The sequence below is a fragment of the Dendrobates tinctorius genome, unplaced genomic scaffold (genome assembly GCF_039654945.1).
Source record: "Dendrobates tinctorius isolate UK_male_01 unplaced genomic scaffold, ASM3965494v1 ptg000039l, whole genome shotgun sequence".
Classification (NCBI taxonomy): domain Eukaryota; kingdom Metazoa; phylum Chordata; class Amphibia; order Anura; family Dendrobatidae; genus Dendrobates; species Dendrobates tinctorius.
This window is the reverse complement of record NW_027361707.1, coordinates 22,504,951-22,528,765: the sequence shown is the minus strand read 5'-3', so window position 1 is coordinate 22,528,765 and position 23,815 is coordinate 22,504,951. Positions and strand designations below refer to the sequence as shown.

The 23,815-nt window shown below is 45.3% G+C and overlaps 1 protein-coding gene across 6 annotated transcripts in view; it reads left to right on the top strand.

Moving 5' to 3' along the window:
- ACOX3 (acyl-CoA oxidase 3, pristanoyl) overlaps positions 1-23,815 on the top strand; it is a 126,644-nt gene that overhangs the window by 58,892 nt on the left and 43,937 nt on the right. For 5 of the 6 annotated variants that reach the window (XM_073574552.1, XM_073574555.1, XM_073574553.1 and 2 more), the window contains exons 11-13: positions 7,104-7,224; positions 8,358-8,480; positions 12,385-12,501. In XM_073574552.1, coding sequence (XP_073430653.1) covers positions 7,104-7,224; positions 8,358-8,480; positions 12,385-12,501 — 361 coding nt within the window. The remainder of the gene's footprint in view (positions 1-7,103; positions 7,225-8,357; positions 8,481-12,384; positions 12,502-23,815) is intronic. The other variant, XM_073574557.1, reaches the window with a different exon arrangement.

The following is a 23,815-nucleotide window of genomic DNA, read 5'->3' as shown; positions in this document are numbered from 1 at the left end:
GCTCTCCAAAATCTGGAAACAAACTGGACTCCTCTGTCGGACACAATGTTCTCAGGAATCCCATGTAACCAAACCACCTGTTGTAAAAACAAGGGCATCAACTCAGCGGAAGATGGCAACTTTGGGAGTGGTACAAGATGAACCATCTTCGAAAATCTATCACAAATCACCCAGATAACAGTCATTCTCTGACAGACAGGAAGATCAGAAATAAAATCCATTGAGATATGGGTCCATGGCCACTTGTGCAGCGGCAGGGGCATCAGCAACCCACTAGAACAAGGTTTAGACCAAGAACAAGTCCCACAGGACTGTACAAAATTACTGACATTACGAGATAAGGCAGGCCACCAAAAAGACCGACTCACCAAATCTCTGGTACCAAAAATACCTGGATGACCAGCCAATGCGGAGCAATGAATTTCAGACATCACTCTCTTTCTCCACTGGTCAGTAACATACAATTTTCCCATAGGGCAACGCTCAGGTTTATCCTCCTGAAATTCCTCCAGGGCATGTCTCAAATCGGCCGAAAAGGCAGAAAGAACTACCCCCTCACCTAGGATGGTAGTAGGCTCGGTCACATTAAGAGAATCGGCAAAGAAACTCCTAGAAAGGGCGTCTGCCTTAACATTCTTAGTGCCCGGAAGAAAAGAGACCACAAAATTAAAACGCGTGAAAAACAAGGGCCATCTAGCCTGTCCAGGATTCAAGCGTTTGGCCGACTCCAGTTAAATCAAATTCTTGTGATCGGTGAGGACCACAACTTGATGTCTAGCTCCCTCCAACCAGTGTCTCCACTCCTCAAATGCCCACTTCATGGCCAACAATTCCCAATTCCCCACATCATAGTTGCGATCAGATGGGGAGAACTTTCGAGAAAAGAAGGCACAGGGATTCATCTTAGAAGTCACAGGGTCTTTTTGGGACAAAACATCTCCTGCACCAATCTCAGAAGCATCTACCTCCACCTGAAATGGAAGTGAGACATCAGGTTGCCGTAAAACTGTAGCTGAAGTAAATCTCTGCTTAAGCTCCTGAAATGCTGAGAAAGCCTCAGGAGACCAATTCAGCACATCAGCGCCCTTCTTGGTCAGATCAGTCAGTGGTTTGACAATACCAGAAAAATTACCTATAAATTTACGATAGAAATTAGCAAAACCCAAAAACTTCTGGAGGGCCTTCAAAGAAGTAGGCTGAACCCAATCATAAATGCCTGTACCTTGGCTGGGTCCATTTCAATAGTCGATGGAGACAAGATAAATCCCAAAAATGAAATCTTCTGTACACCAAAGAGGCATTTCGATCCCTTAACAAACAGGGAATTCTCCCTCAAAATCCGGAGCACAGTCCGGACGTGTTCCACATGAGAATCCCAATCACTAGAAAACATCAGAATATCATCCAGATAGATTATCAAAAACTTATCCACAAAGTCACGGAAAATATTCATAAAGGACTGGAATACAGAAGGGGCATTAGTGAGCCCAAAAGGCATCACCAGGTACTCAAAATGTCCCTCCGGAGTATTAAACGCTGTCTTCCATTCATCCCCGTGCTTGATGCGAATAAGATTATACGCCCCCCTGAGGTCAAGCTTAGTAAACCAGCAGGCACTCTTAACTCTGGAGAATAAATCAGACATCAGAGGTAACGGGTACTGATATTTAACCGTCATCTTGTTAAGGGAACGATAATCAATACACGGTCTTAATGAACCATCTTTCTTGGCCACAAAAAAAAAAACAGCAACTAAAGGTGACGAGGATGGTCTAATATAACCCTTCTCCAACGACTACTTAATATAGGATCGCATAGCATCATGTTCGGGTACAGATAAGTTGAAAAGCCGACCCTTGGGAAATTTTCACCCAGACATCAACTCAATTGCACAGTCATAACTCCTATGAGGAGGCAAAGACGCAGAATTACTCTCACTAAATACATCAGAAAAATCGGCCAGATAATCAGGAATATCATGAGACTGAGGAGAGGTGGAGGAAACAGGAGCGTCCCTAAGAACACACTGACAACCCCAACTCACCACAGACCCAGATTTCCAATCCAAAACTGGATTATGAGTTTGCAACCAGGGGAACCCCAGAACAATAGTATCATGCAAATTATGCAGCACCAAAAATTTTACAATTTTCTTGGTGGTCTGGGGCAACTCGCATTATCACCTGGGTCCAAAACTGAGGTTTATTCTCCGCCAAAGGAGTAGCATCAATACCCCTCAAAGGAATAGGCGTCCGCAGAGGCGTCATAGAAAAACCACAACGTTTAGCAAAGTCCAAATCCATCAGATTCAACGCTGCTCCTGAATCCACAAAAGCCTTCGTGGAAAACGTGGATAAGGAGCAGATCAGAGTAATTGCCAAAAGAAACGTAGGTTGTATACTGCCCACAGCAAATGTGTGTGCAAAACGTTTCTCTCGTTTTGAGAGACAGAAATAATATGAGAGGCATCTCCACAGAAAAATCACAGCTTATTACGCCTTCTAAACTCCTGACGTTGCGCCCTAGACAAAACCCCATCACATTGCATAGGTTCAGACGTTTGTTCAAAAGGTGGCAGCGCCTCCCGTGTAGTCTTACGTTCACGTAAACGCCGATAAACTTGAATGGCTAATGACATAGAATCATCCAGACCAGAGGGAACAGGAAATCCCACCATAACATCTTTTATGGTCTCTGATAAAACCTTCCGAAAGAGAGCTGCCAATGCACTATAATTCCATGTAGTAAGGACCGCCCACTTTCGGAATTTTTGACAGTATAACTCTGCAGAATCCTGACCCTGGTTTAATGCCAACAGGGTTCTCTCAGCTTGATCAACAGCATTAGGTTCATCATACAACAACCCCAAGGCTTGAAAAAATGCATCCACATTAGTCAGAATGGGATTTTCAAGTGTCAGAGAAAAAGCCCAATCCTGGGGATCGCCGCGCAGCAAGGAGATGACAAATTTAACCTGCTGCGCAGAGCTCCCCAATGAGTTAGGCTTCAAGGCGAGAAATAATTTACAATTATTCTTAAAATTCAGAAATGTAGACCGATCCCCAGAAAACACATCAGGAGTAGGGATCTTGGGTTCAGCAGCATGTGACTGAATGACGTAGGTGGAAATTCCCTGCACTTCAGCAGCAAGTTGCTCCACACGATCAGACAATTGCTTAATCTCCATTAGGGGAAAAAAAAATCCTCCTACGGCCCCAGAGAAAAAGAGGAAAAAATACATTAAAAAAAAAAAATTTTGACACTTTTTTTTTCCTTTTTTAACAACTTTTTCCTGCTTTTGAGTACCCTAGAATCTGCAGTATGGCTGGTGATTCTGTTATGAATGGGTCACTGTGGAGGAAAAACCTAAACAAGCTAAGTCACAGAAAACCAGAGAGGTTGGTAACTATGCAGATTGCAGATCCCTGATCCTAACCACACAACTAGCAGCAGCCGTGGAACGTTCCTACGATGAACCTAGACGCTTCGTCACAGCCGGAGGACTAAAGCCTAAAGCAAGAAAAGGGGAAAACTAACTGCCCCAGAGCAGACCCCAAAGGAATAGACAGCCCCCACACATGTATTGACGGTGAAACAAGATGAAAACAAGCATAAGCAGGAAAATAGGCTGAGCAAACGATGGGGCCCAAACTAACTAGAAAGGATAGGAAAGGAAAGACACTGTCTGCAATCTGCCAAAAACCCTACAAAAATAATTTCCAACACTTCTGATAACAAAATTAACCCTGAAGTCACTAGACTTCTCCCACTATATCAGCACTCTGAAATATTCTGAGGCAGAGCAAAAAGAGGCCAATCTAATAAGGGACAAAAAGCAAATTGGCAAATACAGATAAGTAAGAGTGGAAATTCAGCACAGCCCCAGCCGGGGCTGGCTGACCACACAAAAGACTGAATAGACCAACAAAATCAAGTGTGAACATTAGCAGGAAAACTTAGCTTGAGCTGACTGGAACAGAGCTGAGAACCAACACTTGACAAGCCAGAAGGAATCACCAGCACCAGAATAGGGCGTCGGCTGTCTTAAATCCAGTCTGAGATTCCTGAGGTCCAATTGTCATCCTCCTTATCAGGTGGCAAATCTCTACTGATTAAATCAGCCTCACTACCTCCTGTTACCACCAGAGGGAGCCTGGAAGGAGAACTCACAAATGGTAGACCAGAAAATGAACTCACAACATCCTTTTTAGCATGTGCTTAATTTCTGTGTTCAGTGGCATCGGTGGCGTCCCCCCCCCCCCCCCTCGCGGGTAGACGCTGAAAATCCAGCCCGCGGCTTCGGCCGGCTCTGGGCCGCAGACGGAAGTCCCGTCTCCCTTCTTCGCTTCACTTCCGGCGGCCTGCCCCCCCACCCCCCCCCCCCCCCGTTGCCTGGGCGGGCGCCGAAAAAATTGAGCTCCCGGCTTCGGACCAGCGCTAGGAATCAACCGGAAGTACCGCCCAGGATGCTTCTTCTGACAGCCTGCCTGCAGCTCAGGCGCGCGCTTCTTTGAGTGGAGCAACGCCCGGCACTTCCAGGACACGTGGGGGGCACAGGACTGGGGTAAGTGCTGCACCCCAACCCGAGAGGCCATGTTACGGGTAGACGAAGAGTGTTCCTCCACCCCCCCAGCAGGCTGCAGTACTGATGCCTGGCAGGTGCAGCATCTCCGGAAAAGCGAAGACGCACACGTTCCTATGCGCTGCATGCATCTCTTGTCGGTCCGCTTTCCCGCGAGCGCAGAGCAAGTTTCCAAGTTGAAAGTAAAAATAAAATCTGAAAATATACAGTAAATAGAAACCAGTAACTAAGTATGATCTTATATAAATTTTTCTAGGTTTTATTTTAAGTTTATTTTACATTTTTTTTCCAGACTTAACAAAAACATATATTTTTGTTCTAGTTGACTTCAGGCTTTGTTCACACCAAAATAATCGGGAGCCATCAATGATACTCCTTCTACAATGGTCCGTGATCAAGGATAACTCTGATCCCAACCATTAAACCCCTGAAATGCTACGGTCAGAAGCAAACACGGCATCTAAGAGGTTAGGGGGTCCTTGTGCTAACCTGTGCTCCCTATGGCGTGATTGCGAGGTGCCGAGGGATTGTTCCAGTTGTTTGGAGACTATCAATGGCCTTTAAGTCTGATGGGCAAAAATTCAATGTCTCCTCCCATTCAGTTTCATCCCATTGCTTCATGTCTGTCCTTGTGCAAATGAGAAAAAAGATGATCCTTCTACAATGTGACAGCCCTTGAGATATTTGTAGACAGCTATTAAGTCTCCTCTCAGTCTTCTCTTCAGCAAGCTAAACATTCCCAAATCCTGCAACCTTTCCTCATAGGACATTGTTTGCATACTGGTCACCATTCTGGTCGCTCTTTTCTGAACTTGCTCCAGTTTGTTGATGTCTTTTTTAAAATGTGGCGCCCAAAACTGAACACAGTATTCCAGATGAGGTCTGACCAAAGAGGAGTAGAGGGCAATAATGACTTCACGTGATCTAGACTGTATGCTTCTGTTAATACAGCCTAGAATTGTATTTGCCTTTTTTGCTGCTGCATCACACTGTTGACTCATGTTCATTCTGTGATCTGTTAGTATACCCAAGTCTTTTTCACATGTGCTGTTGCTTAGCCCTATTCCTCCCATTCTGTATATGCTTGTTTTCATTTTTATTGCCCAGATGTAGTACTTTGCATTTTTCCCTGTTAAAAACCATTCTGTTAGTTGCTGCCCACTGCTCCAGTTTAATTATATCTTTTTGAATACTCTTTTCTCTAGTATTAGCTATCGCTCCTAGCTTTGTGTCATCAGCAAATTTAATCAGTTAACCCTCAATTCCTTCATCTAAATCATTGATAAAAATGTTGAATAATACAGGGTCCAGGACAGAAACCTGTGGTACCCCACTTGAGACATTCTTCCAACTGGATGTGTAGCCATTTACGACCACTCTTTGGTCGTAAGCCACTTATGAATCCACCTAACAGTTGCCTTGTTCATTCCATACTTAGTCATTTTTTCAGTAAGGATGGTGTGAGATACTTGTCAAATGCTTTGCTGAAGTCAAGATCTACTGTATCTACAGCATTTCCCTGATCCACCCAGTCAGTGATTCTGTCATAGAAGGAAATTAAGTTAGTCTGACATGACTTATTATGTACAAACCCATGCTGACTCTGGTTAATCACTTCATTCTTATCCAGGTACTGACATACTGTACATGTTGTTTAATAATTTATTCAAAGATCTTTCCTGGTATAGAAGTCAAACTCTCTGGCCTATAGTTTCCTGGGTCCCCCTTATTTCCCTTTTTGAAGATAGGAACAACATTTGCTCTTCTCCAGTCTTCTGGGACTTCTCCTGATCTCCAAGAATTTTCAAAGATTATGGAGAGTGGTTCAAAAGTTTCTTCTGCTATCTCCTTCATCTGGACCTGGAGACTTGAATTCATTTATGTTAGCTAAGTGTTTCCTCACTATCTTTCTCTTTATAGATATCCTGGATTCTTCTATTCCTTTAATAGGACAGTGAAGATCAGTTGATATTACATTTCCTTTCTGAGAGAAAACAGATGCAAAATAGGAATTTAAAAGTTCAGCCTTCTCAGCAATCCTGTCTTACAATTTCATCATTTTCATCTTGTAGAAATCATATAGCATTTTTGACGTTTCTTTTACTTTTGACATATCCCCAAAATCCTTTTTTTATCCATAATGTCTTTTTTTTTTTTTTTTAAATACCTTTTAGGACTGAAAATCATTTTTGCAATTGGGTTTTATTAAAAATATTGCATCCTTTAACTTTTACAGGTTCTTTGTTTGCCTATAGATTCAACTTTGTCATAAATCAGCAGAGAGTAGATAAGAGTTACAAACTTTTCTGTCAGAATGAGCTCGCTGCCAGATTCTTCGTTAACTCATTCTGCAGCCAGCAACAGAAAAAAGCTTATAGAAAGCAAACAGTGAAACATTTTTAACGAAACCTAATTGCAAAAATGATTTTTAGCCCCAAATACATGCATTTAGGTAGCGTCCTTTCCTGCCTTATGTCTATAAAAAATGTATATATATTTTTTTATGTTGTTTTTTTTTCAGGCTGAACTTGGCAAAGAAATCCATGCTTTGTCCAGTGCCGGTAAACCACTAGCCTCCTGGACTGCACAGCACGGAGCTCAGGAATGCCGAGAAGCATGTGGGGGTCATGGTTTTCTTGCCAGTAAGTGACCAGAAAGTGAATTACTGTCATAAGAGCGGACATGATTAGATCTTGGGATGGGGGGGTTATTACGCCTCACAGATTATCAGTCATAGTTCTGAAAAATTCCAAGATGTAATTGGGGATTACTGGATGCGTCTGTTCCTGACAGGCAGGTGATGCCGACTGCAGACTGATAAGACACGGGCTTTGTCTGAACAAAGTCACATCCAATTACAAGCTCGAGCTGCAGGGAAGGCTCCGATAAACTCGCTCTTTATAACTCTGTTTTCACTTCAACTCTTGATCAAAAACTTTCACCTGAACTTTGAATATAAAATATATCTTGGTCGTAACTTTAAAGAGTAACCGTCATTTTCATTTTTATGTCATAAATCAATAGTACACCTGAAAATAAGAAACTTTGTAATATGTTTTATCGGAGAAATCTGCCTCTTTCTCCCCCTGGACTCATCTTTCACTCTCAATTCAGAGTTAAAGCCTGAATTCAGTGAAGAGAGACCTTCCCTTACTGAGCTAGAAGATGACAGTTGGTGCTTATAGAATTCTATGTAAGGCGGGAGGAGCTAGAGGCCGACTCTTCTCCGTAGAACTTTATGAGCACCAACTGTCGTCTCCTATCTCCGTAATGGGAAAAATCTGTATTTATTTCAAACACATTATACCCATGAATTGGGAATTTTTGAGAATGAAAGATCAGTCCTGAGAAAGAAGCAGATTTGTCTGATAAGATATATTACAAAGTTTTGTATTTTCAGGCGTATTATTGATTTAGGAAAAAAAAAGTAAAGCAACCGTTTCTCTTTTAATAAGATCGAATGTCCGTCCCAAGAATTGTCAGTAACATTAAACAGGTTTTTTGACCAGCATGGCAGTGATGAGTGTTAATATCTGATCGGTGGGGGTCCAGCACCTTCACCGATCAGAAGCATTCGGATGTAATACCACCGCTCCATCACACCATTTAATGACCACTTGGGACACTTCTACAATCATTCTATGATTTAATGTATCTGATGTGCCCAATATAAAAGCGAGACAACTATCATCTGACTACATAAAGTTTGTTTGTAGTCTGTAACCACGGAGACACAGTGGTCTGCCTCCATAACCGTGCGTTTTTCTGTTTGAAGTGAATCGTTTAGGTGACATCCGCAATGACAACGATCCAAACTGCACGTACGAAGGAGACAATAATGTCCTACTTCAACAAACCAGCAACTATCTACTGGGTATCGTCCACTCTATACACGAAGGTCAGTGTCCACATCACATCCCAGTGCATCCACGACGCCGCACCAAAGCATTTCACAATTTCAGCACTGCTACATCCTTATACCTGTTTTCTTTGTATAAAGGGAGTATGTCAGCCCCCAATTAGCTACGCAGACATATGGGGGACGTAAATTATCAAAAATCATAAGTAAATCATTATTAAATCATGTTTCAAGTTTGGGCCCTTGGTGCCCCTGGGACTAGAAAAACGGCTCCGTGCATTGTCCTACCCCAAGATTTTGCATGCCTTCGCCGCCTTTCTTTATGTTGATTGACAGCGTTTGCTCACCCAGAGCAAGCTCGCTCGGAAGACAAAACATTGTGCGTGTGCTCCCAGTTTCCCTGTATAGCGGAGTTCACACCCACAACCTTCTCTCAGCTGCTCACTACAAAGGAGAAGCGCACACAATGCCCTCTCATCTCCACTGCGGCCGTCTGGAGCAATGGAGTGCAGTGCACACAACTCACAGCTGCTCGCTGTACAGAAGTAGCGCACAAACCTTGTTTCATCTTCACTGCGGTTGTCCACTGCAATAGAGTGTAGCGCACACAACTTTGTTGCAGCTTCTCATTACATTGGAGTGCTGTACACAGCTCTTTGTTGCAGCCGCTCTCTACACTGGGGTGGCGCACTCAGCTCTTTATTGCAGCCACTCTCTACACTGGAGTGATGCACACAATTCTTTGTCGGAGCCGCTCTCTACACTGGAGTGGCGCACACAGCTCTTTATTGCAGCCGCTCTCTACACCGGAGTGGTGCACAAAGCTCTTTGTTGCATCCGCTCTCTACACCGGAGTGGCGCACACAGCTCTTTGTTGCAGCCGCTCTCTACACTGCAGTGATGCACACAACTCTTTGTTTCAGCTGCTGTCTACATTGGAGTGATGCACACAACTCTTTATTGCAGCCGCTCTCTACGCTGGGGTGGCGAACACAACTCTTTATTGCAGCCGCTCTCTATGCTGGGGTGGCGAACACAGCTCTTTATTGCAGCAGCTCCCTACGCTGGGGTGGCGAACACAGCTCTTTATTGCAGCCGCTCTCTACATTGGAGTGATGCACACAACTATTTGTTGCAACGGCTCACTACACTGTAGTAGCGCACAACTCTTTGTTGCAGCTGCACTCTACATTGGAGTAATGCACACAATTTTGTTGCAGCCCCTCTCTACACTGGAGTGGCGCACACAGCTCTTTGTTGCAGCCGCTCTCTACACTGGAGTAGTGCACACAGCTCTTTGTTGCAGCCACTCTCTACACTGGAGTAGCGCACACAGCTCTTTGTTGCAGCCACTCTCTACACCGGAGTGGCACACACAGCTCTTTGTTGCAGCCGCTCTCTACACTGTAGTAGCACACAGCTCTTTGTTGCAGCCGCTCTCTACACTGTAGTAGCGCACACAGCTCTTTGTTGCAGCCGCTCTCTACACTGTAGTAGCGCACACAGCTCTTTGTTGCAGCCGCTCTCTACACTGTAGTAGCGCACACAGCTCTTTGTTGCAGCCGCTCTCTACACTGGAGTAGCGCACAGCTCTTTGTTGCAGCCGCTTTCTACACTGTAGTAGCGCACACAGCTCTTTGTTGCAGCCGCTCTCTACACTGTAGTAGCGCACAGCTCTTTGTTGCAGCCACTCTTTACACTGTAGTAGCGCACAGCTCTTTGTTGCAGCCGCTCTCTACACTGTAGTAGCGCACAGCTCTTTGTTGCAGCCACTCTCTACACTGTAGTAGCGCACACAGCTCTTTGTTGCAGCCGCTCTCTACACTGTAGTAGCGCACACAGCTCTTTGTTGCAGCCGCTCTCTACACTGTAGTAGCGCACACAGCTCTTTGTTGCAGCCGCTCTCTACACTGTAGTAGCGCACAGCTCTTTGTTGCAGCCACTCTCTACACTGTAGTAGCGCACACAGCTCTTTGTTGCAGCCGCTCTCTACACTGTAGTAGCGCACACAGCTCTTTGTTGCAGCCGCTCTCTACACTGTAGTAGCGCACAGCTCTTTGTTGCAGCCACTCTCTACACTGTAGTAGCGCACACAGCTCTTTGTTGCAGCCGCTCTCTACACTGTAGTAGCGCACACAGCTCTTTGTTGCAGCCGCTCTCTACACTGTAGTAGCGCACACAGCTCTTTGTTGCAGCCGCTCTCTACACTGTAGTAGCGCACACAGCTCTTTGTTGCAGCCGCTCTCTACACTGGAGTAGCGCACAGCTCTTTGTTGCAGCCGCTTTCTACACTGTAGTAGCGCACACAGCTCTTTGTTGCAGCCGCTCTCTACACTGTAGTAGCGCACACAGCTCTTTGTTGCAGCCGCTCTCTACAGTAGTAGCGCACAGCTCTTTGTTGCAGCCACTCTTTACACTGTAGTAGCGCACAGCTCTTTGTTGCAGCCACTCTCTACACTGTAGTAGCGCACACAGCTCTTTGTTGCAGCCGCTCTCTACACTGTAGTAGCGCACACAGCTCTTTGTTGCAGCCGCTCTCTACACTGTAGTAGCGCACACAGCTCTTTGTTGCAGCCGCTCTCTACACTGTAGTAGCGCACACAGCTCTTTGTTGCAGCCGCTCTCTACACTGGAGTAGCGCACAGCTCTTTGTTGCAGCCGCTTTCTACACTGTAGTAGCGCACACAGCTCTTTGTTGCAGCCGCTCTCTACACTGTAGTAGCGCACACAGCTCTTTGTTGCAGCCGCTCTCTACAGTAGTAGCGCACAGCTCTTTGTTGCAGCCACTCTTTACACTGTAGTAGCGCACAGCTTTGTTGCAGCCGCTCTCTACACTGTAGTAGCGCACAGCTCTTTGTTGCAGCCGCTCTCTACACTGTAGTAGCGCACAAAGCTCTTTGTTGCAGCTGCTCTCTACACTGGAGTAGTGCACACAGCTCTTTGTTGCAGCCGCTCTCTACACTGTAGTAGCGCACACAGCTCTTTGTTGCAGCCGCTCTCTACACTGGAGTAGTGCACACAGCTCTTTGTTGCAGCCGCTCTCTACACTGTAGTAGCGCACACAGCTCTTTGTTGCAGCCGCTCTCTACACTGTAGTAGCGCACACAGCTCTTTGTTGCAGCCACTCTCTACAGTAGTAGCGCACAGCTCTTTGTTGCAGCCACTCTTTACACTGTAGTAGCGCACAGCTCTTTGTTGCAGCCGCTCTCTACACTGGAGTGGCGCACACAGCTCTTTGTTGCAGCCGCTCTCTACACTGTAGTAGCGCACACAGCTCTTTGTTGCAGCCACTCTCTACACTGTAGTAGCGCACAGCTCTTTGTTGCAGCCGCTCTCTACACTGTAGTAGCGCACACAGCTCTTTGTTGCAGCCGCTCTCTACACTGGAGTGGCGCACACAGCTCTTTGTTGCAGCCGCTCTCTACACTGTAGTAGCGCACAGCTCTTTGTTGCAGCCGCTCTCTACACTGTAGTAGCGCACAGCTCTTTGTTGCAGCCGCTCTCTACACTGTAGTAGCGCACACAGCTCTTTGTTGCAGCCTCTCTCTACACTGGAGTGGCGCACACAGCCCTCTCTTTGCTGTGGCCACTCATTATACAGGAGCTGTGTACACAGACCACTCTCATGACAGCGCTCTAACAAGCGGCCTCTGCAGAAATGAGAAAGCTCTATGTGCACCTCGCTCCGGTGTACAATAGACATGACAGAGGCCTGTGGGTGTTTGCTCGCTCATGCACTGATTCGCATCAATAGTTGGCGTACGTACAGTCTTCTCTCCAGAAAGCACTTGTAATGGGCACACCAGCACTGTCACTGTAATGACAGAGAGGAATCTGCGATCCTTATGGGCTAAAGTCATTTTGTCTTCTCTAGTGGTACACGTTGTGGATTCCATACTTCACAGCTAGGTTTAGTCTCTAATTATTGATTTATTTTTCTTAGCAGATATTGTCCCTTGTGAATCTCCTCTGGGCTCCATACATTTCCTCAATGATTACAAGACCATCATGAAACAGAAGTTTACTGCAAGCACCATCAGAGAGTGCCTGGACTCTGCAGGTAATGGGGAGGTGAAAGATTTGGATAAAGGGGATTAAAACGGGTCAGATCTGTAGATTACTACAAGGTTATTGGAATGTCACATGAGAGAAGTCAGACTCATTAACTTACAAATGTAGTTGTCCTAACCCTGTTGTCAGGTGTAATCGGCCTCTAGTAGCAGAGATGCAGACTGATTACAGGATCTGGGGCCAGTCTTTGTCTCTCTGCTTCTATTCTCTGTCAGATTGTATATGGCCCAATAGGGAGGCTGGCTTTCAGTTTGGGACAGAAAAGCTATTGGACAATGGCAGGAGTCATTATGAAGGAAAGGTTGTTCCAGCTCCTATAGTGTTGGCAGAATGCTACTGAATAGTAACCACCCACTATAGAGTATATGGCAAGTTACAGAGCATAAGAGTTGGGACAGGTCCTGGACATACTAGACTGCGTAGTATCACCTTGTTGTAGGGCATGAGCAAAATCATTCTTATCTGCAGGTTATGTATGAAAAGGTTGTCTAGTTTGGCACGTAAGTCTGCAGTCACTCTGTCACTGCACACTTGTGAATCCTCACATCACGCACAATGCACACTGTCAGAATTCTCCAGTTAAGGCGCTGAGATTGAGCAGTCATGTGACCACAGGTATGCGATATGCATACTTCCGGCCACAGTCCAACTACACATGCCCACATCTAGTCGGAATGTGACCATGATAGTGCATATCACAAATTTGTTGTCACACTTCATGCTGACACCAAAGGAATCCTGACAGCATGCACCGTGTGCAATGTGAGCATTCACAAGTCTGCAGTCTCATGCCAAACATGGACAATTGCTTTAAAGGGGCGTTCCAACAAGTGACAATTGCAGCACACTTTTGATTAAGTGAGTTGCTCTCTAACTTCTGACTCTCTGGAATTGTAAGTATTTTATACATTCCTCAAAAATGAAATTCCAACTACAAGAAAGAAATGTCCTGGAATAATGGAAATCACAGGGTGGATAGACATGTTACTGATCTGCAGATTACAAAAAAATGGAAGCAACGTTTTCAAAACATTTTAATTTATTCAGTACGGAGTATGTGCGACACGTGCAGAAGTCCCCGCACCTACAGACTCGGCTGCTATCAGTGAGGTTATTAATGGTCATCTGAGGAATATTCTGCTGCGCTGAATGCACTTGGTCAAATCATCAAGATCCGCTGCTGGCAGCTCCTTTGTGGTTGCCAATCAACGATGTCCAAGATTTGTTAGATGGAATACAAGTCCGGAATTTAGACATTCTGCCACCCCACGCCATAATCTCGGGAGTAGGGCCGGTGTAACGTTCCCCCGTAAAGGCCTATTCATTGATCTCACATCACTGCACTCAAAAGCTGTTGTGGTCCAGAGAAAGACAGCAATGGAAACTGGAATGGAGGTCTATTCCCATCAGCAATGACTCCAGCTTTTGTCTTAGACACAGCAATAGCTGGAGATTGGTCTGGAGACCACATGGGCAACACCAAGTAGACACCTTCACAAGGGAACATCACACTGGTGCTAGTCCTGGGATTATGGTGTAGAGTAGCATAATGTACGGTAGGTGGACCACTCTAGTTTTCATCCCACATACACTAACAGCTCAGCGTTACACTGATTTGGTGGTAGAACCAGTGGTACACCCATTTCTCACAGTGTCCCAGGAGCCATTTTTTAACATGGTATCACCAGGCCTCATGTTACTCCTGCTACTGTGAGCAGCCCGCGTGGCCTAAATTTGCTACTGTGGTCTGCAGCGTCTCCAGACTTGTCTCCCATCGAGCACATCTGGGATTTCATTGGTCATTAATCGTACAGGGAGTTGCCAGCAGAGTATTTTGATGATTTGCCCAAGTGCATTCAGTGCTGCAGAACATTCCTCAGAGAACAATCAGTTACTTAAGTGCTGGGTTTTTCTGCACGTCTCGCTCATCATCCATATGGAATAAATAGAGGATTTTAAAAATGTTGTTTCCATTTTTTCATCATTTGCAGATCAGCAACATGTCTGTCCATCCTGTGATTTCCATGATTCCTTGGCTTTTCTTTCTTGGTGACTATTCCTTTTTCATGCTCTAGTTTGCTATGATACCCCCTGGTATGGTGATCGGCCTCGCCGGCACATGGAGGATCGCTGTATATGTCCTGGTCAGGAGTCAGGCGTCCTGTATTCCCCTTGCCGTGATATCACTAGAAGTGTCTCTAGAATCTGGGTCATGTTCTATGAGAATTCTCTGGGGTTTTTATAAACTCCACACCCTGATCGTCTGCAGAATTAGGGGCTCGCCGATATGTTTCGCCCACTATCTCCACAGCTGGTGCTGCAGTTACTTCTCGTGCCTGTCCTCTGTTGTGCAGCAAAACAAACAGATTTATAAAATTAGATTACCCTATATTGTTACTGTAATTGCAGCGTTCTTGGAGAAGTCTTCATGATCTCATAAGATAATGTCTATAGAGCCCTCGGCTCTTCCATGGTAATTCTCGGAGAAGACGCTGTCGTTCCACTGCAGGGTTTGTGATTTCACATGCAGTTGATTAAACTCAAGGACCGAGTATGTAATGCATGATCATGCCGACTAGAAATAGAGGAGTGACGCTGTATGACAGCCATTTGCATTTGTGCACTTGGACATATATGCATTTGATGGGACTTCCCTGGATTGCAGGGAAATTAAATAAAAAATGTATATTAAAGGGGAATCTGTCACCTATTTTTGGCCTATAAGATGCGGCCACCGCCATCAGGGGCTTATCTACAGCATTCTGTAATGCTGTAGATAAGCCCCAATGTAACCTGAAAGATAAGAAAAACAAGTTAAATTATACTCACCGGAGGGTGGGGGCGCACCACACACACTCACACACTCGGTCACACTCATACACTCACACACTCACTCTCACACTCATACACTCACTCTCTCACACACTCACGAAGCCTCTTGCGCGGTACCACCAGCGGAACATCGTCGCACTGCACCTGCACGAATTCCGTGCAGGCGCTGTCAATCATTCGGCTGATCCAGCTGGCAGATGTGCGACGTGTCTACAGGCAGAGGAAGCCGGACACATTAAAGGGGTTTTCCCGCAAACGAAAGTTAATTTTAAAAATTGTCTGTGACTGACCGTGTACGGAGCATACCACATCTCCTGGGCAGGGGAGGAAGCAAAAGACAATACTGACATTACAGCAGGGGATCACTGACTGTTTTTAAACAATATTTTACCTCACAAAATGTATCCTCTGCGATCTCCTGCTGTAATGTCAGTATTGTTTTTTGCTTCCTCCCCTGCCCAGGAGCTGTGGTATGTTCTGTACACGGTCAGACACCAAGGGTGAGAGAGGCAGAGCACAGGGGGGAGACAGCTCAAATGGGACAGCACAAGAGGGGAGAACACGGCACAGGAAGGAGAGAGACAGCAGACAAGGGGGATAGCACATGGGGTAGACAGATCAAAGAAGAGAGCACAGATGGGAGAAGTCAGCACATGGGGAAAGAGAGAGTGGATAGGTGGGTGAGCACATGGGGGGGAGATACTCAACGCTGCAAAGCCTGCCCCCATCATGACATTACCGCCCTTCCGATACGATAGCATCGAGCCTCCATCTAGTTAATGAGAAAAAAATAACTTTTTTGAATTTATCAAATGGCTGCAATGAAACAAAGAGTGAAAAATTTAAAGGGGTCTGAATACTTTCCGTACCCACTGTATATAAGGCACAGCAGCATTTACCATGATAACCGCCCTTTTACTTTTATAGTGATTATCTCCCTAGACAAAAAGAGTGTGACTTACTAATTAATGGTACTTGGTAATTTATTTATAAAGACATTTCATTTAGTTTATTTTTTTCTTCCATTCCCAAAAAACGTCTTTCTTCTTCAATAAAGGTCACAGGACCCTCCAAGGTGAGGCGTCCATGAGGTATTACCCCCAGCTATTAAACACCTATGAACTATTCTATGGATACCCCATAAATAATGAATACTATTCTAAAGTGCAGTGTCCTCTTCCCCCCGACATGTCACACACATGCCTGTATCACGGCTGCACGCATAGCTTTGTGCCGGGTCTTCGGCAGTAGAACAGACATTTTTTTTTGTCTTGTTTTCCATATGGATCTAAATGCACAATGATGATATTGTTATTTTGGAATTTTCTCTTTTAAGACTGAATATCGGATGATGCATGTACAATCATGTTATGCGGCATGTGCATTAGATGCAATCAATATACAGCAAGTAGCTGATACTGTATACGGAGGCCCCAATATTCCAGCCAGTTTGGGACTAGCTACCATTCACTAATGGAAAACATGGTAATACTTAATTTATATTTCTCCAGACTAAGATGCTGGATAATAAGTTGCAGGGAGACCCCGTCTTACATAACTTTCATCCCTAGGGAGCCGTACTATCGTCTATTACCGTTCCAAGCATTGTTACGGTCTGGTCCCTCCTTCTACATGATGTCTGCCCAGATTTCCCAATATTTGCCGTCATCGCCCCTATGATATAAATAAGGGCCGTCTGCGTTCTACATGAGACCCTTTAATGGTCGCCCATTTTCCGCCCCGGCACGCTGCGGAGACACAGCGATAAACGCTTTCTTGCAGCACTTGGGAAGATTACACAACACATCACTTTGAGGCAAACAATGGAAGTGAAGCGGAGAACAGCTGTGATGAGTCATGGGAACCAGGACCGTACAGACCGCCAGATGCTCCTTATCTCCCTCCCGGGTCAATGTTTGGGTGTTTTTCTTTCTTTTCCTGGAATTTCTTCCTATTCTTGCTGCAGTTTGCAGTGTAGAAGGCTTGGTTTTCCCACCTTCTCCCATATATAAGCATCTTTGTGATGCTCCGTGTTGTTAAGAGTTTTCGTTTGTGCTATTCAATTGTGTTTCTTTTATAGCCAAATGCTACTCAAAAAAATGCACACTAGGGGGCAGTCTACTACACATCCTCTCCAAAATCAGTAGGGCCGCCAATCTATTTCCCAATTCTTTGGGCAAGAAGCTGCTGCACGATTGACCTGAGTACTCTCCCATTATATGGACACCATTGCCATCACTATTTTCTTTTGCTCCTCCCCCCCGCTATCTCCACTATCCTGACTGCCCTTAGTTCATCAGGGTTTCCATTAATAACTGTACCTTTTGATTGCGTTTTTTGGTCCCTACCCCCCCCCCCCCCCCCTTCTATAGATATTCAGAAGGCTGAGCAGTGTATGACCCCGCACGCAGTTCTGATTGGCCTCTTTTTGTGTATGCAGTACAGTACATTGTCATCAAGCTTGCCAATCATTGACGGGGCTGTAGTTAAACAGATGATCTGGACATAGTAACATAGTTTTGAAGGCTGAAGGAAGACCTTATGTCCATCTAGTTCAGCCTATTTTTAGTGCAGCTGTTCTGCATTGTTGATCCTGGGGAAGACAAAAAACCCACAGAGTAGAAGCTTGGCACGTGACATCTAGTTCTGCAATGATAATCTCCTGCTCACAAAACACTGATTGTAAGGAAGCTGTTGAGCAAGTGACGCATTATTGGAATCGAGCTCTCTGCCCCTACATCATGCTGCTCTCATTACATAGAGGGAATGCCTACTGACAGTGTGACGGAGGTGGGTGTGGACCCACTACGCCATTGGTCAGGCTTACCGTGGAGGGGCGGGACTAAGTGACTACCTTGTTTTCACTGGAGCCTCTGATGGTGAGGATAGGCTTGGGCAAATAGGGTAGACACCAGTTGCCACTTCAAGGCAGTGCCTGTTCCTGTAGCAGCTAACCAGTGGGTCAAGGTAGAAATGTGAGGCACAACGGATGGAGACAGAGAAATGGCAAGACAGCCAGAGGTTGGCGCGGGCAGCACAGGTTCAGAATACAAAGCCGGGGTCAGAAGCGGAGAGATCAGACAAAACTAGCAAACTAGCCGCGTCGGTAACAGGAGAGTCAAAATGAACATGCACCTAGACAGATTACAAGAGATGAACTGACACTAGGAACCTACTGTATTTTTCCGACTATAAGACGCATCGGACCATAAGGCGCACCTAGGTTTTAGAGGAAAATAGAAATGAAAATTGAAGTAAAATGTGATCATGGCGCTATGTTATGGGGGTAATGTCCCTCAATTCTGTACTAATATCCCTCATCCTGGTATATATAATATATATGTCCCCATCCTATCCTTGTATATATGCCCACCCCATCCAGATATATATAATCCCCATCCTGTTATATATGTCCACATCCAGATATATATGGCCCCCAATCCAGGTATATATGACCTCCCATCCAGGTGTATATGGCCCCCTCCAATCCAGGTATACATGACCTCCAATCTAGATATACATAACCCCCAATCCTGGTATACATGGCACTCCATCCTGGTATGCTTGGCCCCCTCAGCCCCATCATGATATACATGGCCCACCCATCCAGATACACATGGCCCTCATTACACTGCACAAAAAAATAAACGATTCTACTTAACTTCTCTCTGCTCCCTTGCAGCGCAGCGTCCTGTTCTGATTTAAGCATGTAAGCAGCGCATGACGTCACTGCCATTCGCCCCCACATGCCGAGGTCAGCTGCTGGAATATTAACTGCTCCCCATGCCCAGGACTATGGGAGTGGAGAGCAGTGAATGTTCATTTTCTTTAATAGCGGGTACACATGATCTCCCAGCAGCTGCAGAAACCGTCGGCTGCAGATAACAGTGTGCCTGCTATTAAAGAAAATGAATATTTGCTGCTCTCCACTCCCATAGTCTCTCCCTCCTCTATGCACTAAAGCCAGCACCAAGAGGTGGGAGGGACTATGGGCGTGGGGAGCATTGAATATTTTTTTTTCTCCAGGCCCTGCCTCCTGTGACCCATTCCTCCAACCACCTCCTGTGACCCATTCCTCCAACCACAGTTGGACTATAAGATAAGGTACATCTGGACTATTAGACGCACCTCACACTTTCCTCCTAAGTTTTGCAGGAAAACAACTGCTTCTTATATTCCAAAAAATACATTAAATTCAAGCAAGGTTTGGAGGGACGGGCTGCCTAATATATCCCTTGCTGGATAGGCCAGAAAACCAAAACTCTGCAGGAAACTGTTGGTTAAATACCTGCAGAATATGACTGTGCCTCCCTATAGCCAGGTGGAGATTCTTCAGCCACATGAAGATTTAGTGTTGTTGGGAGTGCTGCAAGAGGCAGTTCAGTGCAGTGGCCTGATACTAGGAGGAGCAGAGCGGTGAACGCAGTGAGTAGGACGACGCTGAGAATGCATGCACGTTACCGGTGTAACAGACAGATTTCCTTTACAGACGTACTGCTGCCTGTAAAGATGGTGGAGTCCAAATAATAGAAAGGGAACCATGTCATCCCTTCTTCAGAGCTTATGGAAACCCATCTATGCTCCTGCTGTCGCACAAGCTCCTCGTGGATACAAGGTTTGGCTGATTCTAAAGGATGAATAGATGTAAGAGAACAACCTGACCAAAAACACCCCCCTCCCTAGATGTGTTGTAGGGAATCTCATAAGGGCACTGCACCCTGAGAAATCCGGTGATTAAGTGTAAAGTGACTGAGCAGTGAAGACCTAAAAGTAAAGAGCCCATTACTGCCTAATGTCTGGAGGTGCAGATACCCTGAAAATGCTAGTTAAAGAGGTTGTCCATTCAGGACCCCCACTGTCACGGTGCCCCAATTGTCGTAGTCCGATCGTAAAGCTGCTGCAGAGAGAAGGTTTTGCTCTTTAGGTCTTAACTCCGTCATATTCCAAAAGGACATCTGATGATTTCCATGAGCTCCATGTATGTTATGTTACATTGGGGTACATTCACAAGTGTCTGTATTTTCAGTGGGATCAAAATCCAAAGCATATTACAGTAACAGCAAAGCTTCGGTAAATTCTCATCCACATGCTGTAGACTATGACGGGGCGGATTTTGAATGCAATTTATAAGACCAAATCATTATGTATCACTTGCAGGTTTTTTGTTTGTTTTTTTTTTAGCCAAAATTAATAAGGATTTTCTGCACACCTGCCAAAATCCACATAACAGCAGAAAATATTTTCTATTAAAGGGGTTTATTCAGGATTTGCATAAGGATAACAAGGGGCCTAATCCCCCATTTCTCATCATTTTCACGCTCCACATGCTGTCTGCATCCATCTTTGTCCATTCCATAGACAATGATGAGCGTAGCAGCGAACATGTACAGTGCCTTGCAAAAGTATTGCCCCCCCCCCTGGAACTTTTCAACCTTTTCCCACATATCATGCTTCAAACATAAAGATACCAAATGTAAATTTTTGATGAAGAATCAACAAGTGGGACACAATTGTGAAGTTGAACGAAATTTATTGGTTATTTTAAAATTTGTGGAAATTCAAAAAATTAAAAAGTGGGGCGTGCAATATTATTCAGCCCCTTTACTTTCAGTGCAGCAAACTCACTCCAGAAGTTCATTGTGGATCTCTGAATGATCCAATGTTGTCCTAAATGACTAATGATGATAAATATAATCCACCTGTGTGTAATCAAGTCTCCGTATAAATGCACCTGCTCTGTGATAGTCTCAGGGTTCTGTTTGAAGCAGAGAGAGCATCATGAAGACCAAGGAACACAACAGGCAGGTCCGTGATACTGTTGTGGAGGAGTTTAAAGCCGGATTTGGATACAAAATGATTTCCAAAACTTTAAACATCCCAAGGAGCACTGTGCAAGTGATCATATGGAAATGGAAGGAGTATCATACCACTGCAAATCTACCAAGACCCGGCCGTCCCTCTAAACTTTCATCTCAAGCAAGGAGAAGACTGATCAGAGATGCAGCCAAGAGGCCCATTATCACTCTGGATGAACTGCAGAGATCTACAGCTGAGGTGGGACAGTCTGTCCATAGGACAACACTGCACAAATCTGGCTTTATGGAAGAGTGGCAAGAAGACAGCCATTTCTCAAAGATATCCATAAAAAGTGTCGACGAGACACACCAAACATGTGGAAGAAGGTGCTCTGGTCAGATGAAACCAAAATTGATCTCGTAAAGGCAACACAGCTCATCACCCTGAACACACCATCCCCACTGTCAAACATGGTGGTAGCAGCCTCATGGTTTGGGCCTGTTTTTCTTCAGCAGGGACAGGGAAGATGGTTAAAATTGATGGAAAGATGGATGGAGCCAAATATCGGACCATTCTTGAAGAAAACCTGTTGGAGTCTGCAAAAGACCTGAGACTGGGATGAAGAGTTGTCTTCCAACAAGACAATGATCCCAAACATAAAGCAAAATCTACAATGGAATGGTTCACAAATAAACGTATCCAGGTGTTAGAATGGCCAAGTCAAAGTCCAGATCCAATCCAATCGAGAATCTGTGGAAAGAGCTGAAAACTGCTGTTCACAAACGATCTCCATCAAACCTCACTGAGCTCGAGCTGTTTGCCATGGAAGAATGGGCAAGAATTTCAGTCTCTCGATGTACAAAACGGATAGAGACATACCCCAAGCGACTTGCAACTGTAATCGCAGCAAAAGGTGGCGCAACAAAGTATTAAGTTAAAGGGGCCGAATAATCTTGCACGCCCCATTTTTCAGTTTTTGAATTTCCACAAAAATTTGAAATAACCAATAAATTTCGTTCAACTTCACAATTGTGTCCCACTTGTTGATTCTTCACCAAAAATTTACATTTGGTATATTTATGTTTGAAGCATGATATGTGGGAAAAGGTTGAAAAGTTCCAGGGGGCCGAATACTTTCGCAAGACACTGTATAATCAGAGCTTCATTCAGTCCAGAGTGTGGAGGTGAAATTTGGGGGCTCTGGAACTCCTTTTTGATGTGATCATTGGTGGGGTTGGGGGCACAGCAGTGGTACCCCCAGAGACCACACATTTTTTACCTATCTGTTTTTTTTTCCTTTTGCTTGGGAAAATCTTTTTTTTTTTTTTTTTTTTTTTTACCAGGGTGTCCAGCTCAAAACTGGGGAAGGCTGTGTTACAAAGGAGTCCCTTTTTCTTTATAAAACTAGGAGCCCCTTTTCTAAATATTAAGCAACGATAACAAACGACAGAAATCTCCTCTCGCTTGTTTTATGTCAATAGCTGGGATGTAAGAATGTCATTCCCGTATACAGTGCTCAGTCATTGTAAGAAAACAACATCGAGGCCGGTGACGCTGAGCCCCATCTATCACACTTTGGCAGGTCAGAGTCTTTTTTTTTTTTTTGCTCCGTTTAGTCATCCTTTCTTCTTGTGGATTTCGATGACTGGATCGTGTCTTTCAAGGAGTGTAATAGCACGGCTGCCATGAGCCATAGTGAAAAAATGTGACTATGTGCAGGAAAAGTTTTTTCTTTGTACGTTATAGTCCCTTGTGTCTATATATTGAGGCCCGAGGCCAATTTATCTCTGCGGTAAGTCTAGTTTTTATGCTTTTAATGGTACTGTTAATGGAAGAGGTCATTCTGGGGCCTCTATGGGTCGGAGATATACATGGTGAGCATATGCTATTGAATACAGAGAAGGCTGAAACTGCATGATGTGCATTTTTAGCAGTGGTCCACTGTATATGAAAGCCTAGTTTGCTGTCCAACTATTCACATACCACCCCGAAAGTGGCCAAAAAGTACAACGCATCCTTTACTTATTTTTGATGGATGCCCTTTGTATGAATTAGTTTTGAAAAAGAAAAGCTATACTGAAGTATACTGACCCAACAGATGCCAAGAGAACACTTTTACCATATTTTGGGTAAAATGGGCTTTATAGATATGAGCAGTTGGGAGACTAAGGTGACCATTGCTCTATTTACGTTTCAGGTACAGAACGTGGAAAGTCGAGGCAATTAATCCGTTCGCTGGAATAGCTAATTCATTTTACTACACTAGGACAGGAGTCTCCAACTCTTGTCTTGCAGCCCGCTCATGTGTGGCTCGCAGCCCGCTCATGTGTGGCTCGCAGCCCGCTCGTGTGTGGCTCGCAGCCCCCTCGTGTGTGGCTCGCAGCCCCCTCGTGTGTGGCTCGCAGCCCCCTCGTGTGTGGCTCGCAGCCCCCTCGTGTGTGGCTCGCAGCCCCCTCGTGTGTGGCTCGCTGCCCGCTCGTGTGTGGCTCGCTGCCCGCTCGTGTGTGGCTCGCTGCCCGCTCGTGTGTGGCTCGCTGCCCCCTCGTGTGTGGCTCGCAGGCCCCTCGTGTGTGGCTCTCAGCCCGCTCGTGTGTGGCTCTCAGCCCGCTCGTGTGTGGCTCTCAGCCCTCGTGTGTGGCTCGCAGCCCTCTCGTGTGTGGCTCGCAGCCCTCTCG